The sequence below is a fragment of the Trachymyrmex cornetzi genome, unplaced genomic scaffold, assembly GCF_001594075.2.
Source record: "Trachymyrmex cornetzi isolate Tcor2-1 unplaced genomic scaffold, Tcor1.1 scaffold1012, whole genome shotgun sequence".
In the NCBI taxonomy this organism is placed as follows: domain Eukaryota; kingdom Metazoa; phylum Arthropoda; class Insecta; order Hymenoptera; family Formicidae; genus Trachymyrmex; species Trachymyrmex cornetzi.
In genome coordinates, this window is record NW_017295557.1 from 71713 (window position 1) to 78181 (window position 6469).

Sequence of the window (6469 nt, forward strand, 5' to 3'; positions counted from 1 at the left end):
ACGGGCTCCCCTGGACCCCCGGCTCTATACAGAGGTTTAATATGTGGTGGGGGTACTTATTAGGGTGCAAGCTTTCCCCCTTTATTCTGACGCGCTCGAGTAAATCCCAAAATCCCCGCTTGGCCTCCCCGTCTAGAATGTTAAACAAGGATAAAAGAACATCTGGGTGCACCCAGATGATAATTCTGAACGCAGCCCAGTTGGTCACAGCACGTGGACATATTCGAATACATATAACGCTTTCGATTATCTATTGATATCTTAAAAAAAGTTTATTTCATTAAACCAGCTGTGACTCTAATTTTTTGTACGACAATGAGTGCGAACTGTGTATTTTGTAGAGAAAAATCATGTGAGAAAGTGATTAAATTTACGTCGGAAACTAAACAAAAATGCAAGACGGTTTTGCAGTATCGTCGAAGTAAACCGGTTCGAAGGAAATCACGTAGTAACTACGATGATCTCGAATTCTCAGATGATATGTCATTAAACGACGGCTATCACGCGCAGTGCTATAAATGGTTTACAGCGATCAAAATACCGTCTGAATCTCAAAAGCAACAGGAATGTGCAGCGGAATGTGCTAATGTACCTGAAGTTTCTGGAGAAGATTCCGAATTGAATGTTCCTTTTTCTTTCACGACAATTCAGGTTGCTGATACATTAACGGACGAGTAAGTGCTAATATCACTGGTTATAATTATATAATGCTTATATATGCTTATATGCTTATATATGTTTATATATGCTTATATGCTTATATATGCTTATAATATATGCTTATGCTTAATATATGCTTATTATATATTTTTATAAAATATTATAAAATATTTCTTACATGAAAGACATTTTGTAAACCTGTATAAAATTTTTGAAATAAGAATTTTTTAACGCTATAATTTCACTCCCGTGTTATTATTTGTCAGGTTTCTTATCGATGGAATATTTTCAGAGCGGGAGGATCCAACAACTGCGACCGTGACTTCGATGATTCTGATGATGAGGTTCGCGCACATGAGCCTGTCAGTAATGACGATTTATCAGAAGTAAAGTGCTTCATATGCGAAAGATCACGTAAGAAACGTCACGGTCGTGAAGTTCCATTGGTAGTCAACAGATTTCGAATTATCGATCTCTTAAAAAGTGCAGCTACCAAACACAATGACGTAGAAATGTTAGAAAAAATCAGTTCCTTCTCTGCTGATTCTAACATTCCTTACCATAAATGTTGTAAAGATCAGTACTTGCGAGACATTTCGAAAGGAGATGTCAGTGACTTTGTTAAAAAGAAGAGGGCATCAAACATCGCTTATGTCATGCTATGCGAGATGTTAGAGGAATACGTGGTCAAAAACAAAGAATGCCTGTTTTTTGATTATGTCAAGAAAGAATATCAGAAATTACTCATTGAACAATGCAAGCTATTGTCTGAATCCATCAGCAGCACTTCATTTTCAGATCGGCATTTGCAAAGAAAGTTAATGGAAACTTTTCACAAGAGGATCAAGATTATTTTTGCTGAGAAGAAACAGTTTCTTGTTCCATTTTCCGTCCACATTCTTACTTATAGTGATTCGTTTAAAACCATGGCATTGAAAGAAAATATACGTTCAGTGGCGGCAAAACTCCGAGAAGAAATTTTGAACTCTACCACCACAAAATTGCCTGATGATTGCACTGCTGAAGACTTGATAAGAGGAGAGTGCGATAATGTGCCAGAACTTTTAACGTGCTTCTTGGAAACATTACTTTGGGGTGATGTTTCTGATCACTTATCAAGAAAAGCACGTGAAAATAAGAGAAAAAATAACGATCTTGCAATTTTTTCTCTCGGACAAGATCTGATATACGCTACTTCCAGCCACAAAATCAAAACTTCTAAGCATATTACTTTGGGTCTGGCAGTAAAGAGCTTGTGTAACAGCAAAAAAATAATCAATTTACTATCCAAATATGGACACTGCTGCTCTTATACTATTCTGGAAGAGTTAGAGACTGAATTGACGTTTTCAACGGCAAACAGTTCCTACGTGTGTCCTGAGGATATTTTGCGTCGCCCGGATTTGAATACTGCAGTAGCTTTTGATAATTTCGATCGCTTTGTTGAAACTCTGAATGGTAAAGACACTCTTCACGACACGATGGGGATAATTTATCAAGACGTTCGGAATGAAGATACGATGCCTGTCGTACCTCCAACTGCCAGTGACATTGAAAATTCAACTCCCAATGAGAGTACACATGATAATATTTCTGAATGTACGACCACAGTGCAGAGAAAGCGAAAACGCCGAACCTTCGATGAAATTACTTTCGACATGCGCCCATATGCAAAAAAATTAAAAATTGGAACCTGGAATCAACTGGACATCTCCGCACTCAATGAAGCTCCAGAAAATGTGATTATGTCGAAACAATTATATATTATGTGGATGTTGTCGCATGTGTATAGAATACCACATGTTCCAATGTGGGTGGGATATCATAGCAAAATTTTCATTGACAATTCATCCGTCCAAAATGTGTCTCATCTTACACCAATAAACGACTCTCCCACTAATCATTCTACAGTTTTGCAAACTCTAGAATTGAGTCAAGACATCGCAAGAGAATGTGAAGCTCCATTCATCCAAGTCACTTACGATTTAGCTATTGCTCGGACAAGTTATTGCATTCAAGCTCAAGAATCTCCTAAATTCGACAACATTTTCATTCATATGGGGGCCTTCCACATTGAGATGGCTTTTTTCAAAGCAGTTGGCACCTTCATAGAAGAATGTGGACTAACCCATATTATGACCGAATGTAACTTGATTGCTAATGGTTCAGTTGCAGGTTTTATTGCTGGAAAAAATTATAGTAGGTGTAAACGATTACACTCCTTAATGGCATTAACACTGCAGCAATTGCATTTCGAGTCATTTTTGGAAAAGAAACATTTTACAGTCCAAGAATCAGTAATAGAATGTCTCACCACATTCATGCAGCATAAAGATATCTCTCCACAAGTACAGCATACAGAAACGCAACATCTAATTCAATCTTATGAGCAATATACAGCGGACACTTTGGAAGGCAAGCACGGAAAAACGGCGCAATTTTACGCTATGTACATCGATTTCATAAATCTGTATCAGTTATTTATTAAAAGTATCAGAGTCGGAGATTCAGATTTATACTTTTATGCACTTGGGAAAATCGTGTGTTTATTTTTCTATTACAATCAGCAAAACTACAGTCGATGGCTAGTGTACTATATCAATCAACTACAACATGTAGATAACACACATCCGGGCCTTCGAGCCGAAATAGCTAAAGGCTCGTTTGGTATCAGAAGAACCGTTGAACCTTTCTCGCGGATCCCGGTAGATTTAACGTTGGAACAGACGATCAACGGTGAAGCAGCACGTCGACTCACTGGAATCGTTAATCTAACAAACTCCATCTCTGCTAGACAACGTTGGGCACGAAATCATGGGGCTCGAACTCGAATAATTTCACATGTTTTAACTCGTACAGGACTTAATAACAGTCATCAAGACATCGCCGCTGACCTACATCCAGATCGAATGAAAAAACATCATAAACAAATTGAAGCTTTCTTGCATAGTATCCAACAGACCATCAACCCATTCTCTCCTTCAATAGATAAAAATCAACTGTACAATATTTCAACTGGACAGGCTACCACTCCGGAAGTAGCAAATAGCTTGTTGAATGCAGTGTCATCCGGAACATTCTTGCGAGATCAGTTCATAACGGAATGTAACATAAATTCAGAGAGATTTCACAAATCATTGAAAAAAAATCAGGTACTGACTTTTGCAAGTTTGAAGAAGAAGAAGAAGACAATGAAAATCGGACAAAAAGTACATGAAGTCAAATTACAGCGTGATTTATTCGGTCGGTTATTAGCTCTATCATTAGACACGAAAGTAGATGTTGAAAAAGTACTCTGTTTTCCAATAACTCCAGTTCCGCTATCACTCTGCCATATAGATGGTTCCATTAATAAGACTGTTAAGTCCGTACTGGTTCAAGAGTTGGAAAAAAAACTCGAAGAAGTGGAACAACCGCCACACCAGCTAGATTTTGTGATTGTAGATGGCTTCTTTTTTTTACATACTTTCAAACAAATGCCGCGCAGTTTTGGAGATCTGTCAAAGAAGATTTTGCAATGTCTTGTCAATAATTCAGCAAGTCGAGTAGCCATTGTATTTGATCGCTACTTCACACCTTCGATCAAAGATTGTGAGCATACTCTTCGAGGTAATGTGGATGACAAAGATTTCTACATCTCCGGTCCTCAACAAACGAGAACAGCAGTCTTTGCAAAAGATTTGAAAAATATCAAGTTCAAAGAAGCTCTTGTGAAGTTTCTTATCGATCATTGGGCTGATCAGGAGATGGCTACGATTATTGGTAACAAAACAATATATCTGAGTCACGATTTGTGTTACGTATATTCTGTTACCGATAATAAAGTAACGCGAAACATCGATCATGAACTGTCATGTCCTGATCATGAAGAAGCGGATACAAAAATAGTATTTTTGGTATGTCAAATAAGAGAAGACTCTACTATTACAATCAGAACCTCTGATACAGATATTGTTGTTATCATGTTGGCCAATATGGAACATCTTGAAGCATCTGTGAAAATTTGGATGGATCTTGGAGTAGGTAATGCACTTTTTTCAATTACAATTTTCATGTTTATCTTACATTTGATTTATCTTAATAGGTAATGCACGCCGATATATTGACGTTTCCACTCTTTCTCAGAAGCTAGGACCACTACTTTCACAAGCGCTACCAGCACTTCATGCGCTAACGGGATGTGATTACAATCCAGCTTTTTATAGACGAGGGAAGAAAAAACCTTTAGATATTGTAATGAACTGTCCAATTTTTCAAAAGGCATTTGCAGACTTGGGATCGGAAGATTATAACATTGATGAATCCTTTAACACCATCGAACGTTTTATCTGCCATTTGTATGGTTTAAAAAAAATAGATGATGTCAACCGAGCTAGGATTGCAATCTTCTACAAGACGTATACAGTATCAGACACATCACAGCCCTTCTCGTTGAACGTGCGTAATTACGATGCATGCAACTTACCACCTTGCCAATCGGAGTTACGCCAGCATGTACTACGAACGAGATATATTGCGTCCTTGTGGAGGAGTGCACACACTCGAATGCTGAATGACATGTCGCCAACAGATTTCGGTTGGACAAATGTCAATGGAAAATTGGAGATGTCTTGGTTCATTGGTAATCAACTACCACAAGCTTACGAAGATGTTGTAATAACACCTGATGTTTTAGGGGAGACTCCAGATTCAGGCATGTTTCCTTTACAATATTGTCATAATATAATGAAATAAATAAAAGATTGTTAAGTATCATAAACATTTCTTGTTCCAGATACGCAAGATGTAAACGACAAGGACGAAATCGAATCAATCTTTGAATATGAAGATGATGAATTTACCACTGACGATGAAGACTAAGGGACTTCTACGTTACTTATGTATCGGTTATTTTAACTTGTTCTTAATGTATATGGTTTCAACCACAAATATGAGAACAGTGTATATAATTTGTATATACATGCATCTTCCCAGAATTTCCTACACGGAAAAAATGAAATTGTTGAATCTACCATCTAAATAGTAAGATATGCACCAACGAACGTTTTTTAGTTGGTTTTACTATTAACATAGTAAGCTGCACTATCTACTTTGTTGAAGCTACTATTTGGATAATAAAATCAACTACAAAAGTTCGTTGGAACATTATCTTATTATTTGAATAGTAGATTCAAGCATTTCATTTTTTCCGTGTGGCTCTGCATTTTTTGTTCAACCATTTTTTCAGCACATTTGTATCTTTCAAAATAAATGCAGAAAAATTTTTAAAAATCAAGTTTTTAGGATGTTTTTTCAAAATAGCGGCGACGATATGGCCGAGCGCCAATTTTTGTTGTCATATTCATAATCAGGAGGCAAAAATACATCGAAAACATGTTTTTGGATTTCGAACATACAGTCTGTGTACAGATTAATGGAACAAGATTAATGGAAAAAAAGTTTTTCAAACCGACAGATTAATGAAATCCCTCCACATAATCGTCAGATTATGGGTCAGCACGTCCAGGACATCAAACTGAACCTTCTGTATCTTAATCTGACGTGCTCGAGCATTTCAAGGTCACGATTTTTTTTTGCATTTTCAAAAATCGGCCATGACTCTCGGTCGCGTCCAAATCGTCAGTTTTTTTTAATAGGAGCTTCTTTAGGGTCCAATTAACATCCCCTATGAAAATCTGACGCGTTCGAGGAAATTTTTTCCCCCTTTTTTTTACCCCTTCCTACAGCTAACCCCACCACGCAAACCGTCAGATTAATATTTATCCGTTATCAGAAACACATGGGTCGCTTACACTATTAATATCTGACA

The 6469-nt window shown here is 37.2% G+C and overlaps 1 protein-coding gene across 5 annotated transcripts; it reads left to right on the top strand.

Annotated features, from left to right (window-relative positions):
* The first annotated feature begins 163 nt into the window (after positions 1-163).
* Positions 164-5870, top strand: LOC108757918 (uncharacterized). Of its 5 annotated transcripts, XM_018502629.1 has the most exons (5): positions 175-352; positions 530-674; positions 953-4683; positions 4745-5353; positions 5435-5870. In XM_018502629.1, the coding sequence occupies exons 1-5, from the start codon at positions 316-318 to the stop codon at positions 5518-5520; spliced, it is 4608 nt and encodes a 1535-aa protein (XP_018358131.1). In that variant the 5' UTR covers positions 175-315; the 3' UTR covers positions 5521-5870. The 5 variants fall into 5 exon arrangements, with proteins under 5 accessions (XP_018358139.1, XP_018358146.1, XP_018358154.1 ...); XM_018502621.1 differs by having other exon boundaries at positions 174-674; XM_018502637.1 differs by lacking the exon at positions 5435-5870 and having other exon boundaries at positions 164-674; positions 4786-4920.
* Positions 5871-6469: the final 599 nt, after the last annotated feature.

Coding starts and splice junctions, on each gene's coding strand:
- LOC108757918 (XM_018502621.1), top strand. CDS start 316: ATGAGTGCGAACTGTGTATTTTGTAGAGAAAAATCATGTGAGAAAGTG. Junction 675..952: donor GCTGATACATTAACGGACGA/GTAAGTGCTAAT, acceptor GAATATTTTCAG/AGCGGGAGGATCCAACAACT. Junction 5,354..5,434: donor AGGGGAGACTCCAGATTCAG/GCATGTTTCCTT, acceptor TTCTTGTTCCAG/ATACGCAAGATGTAAACGAC.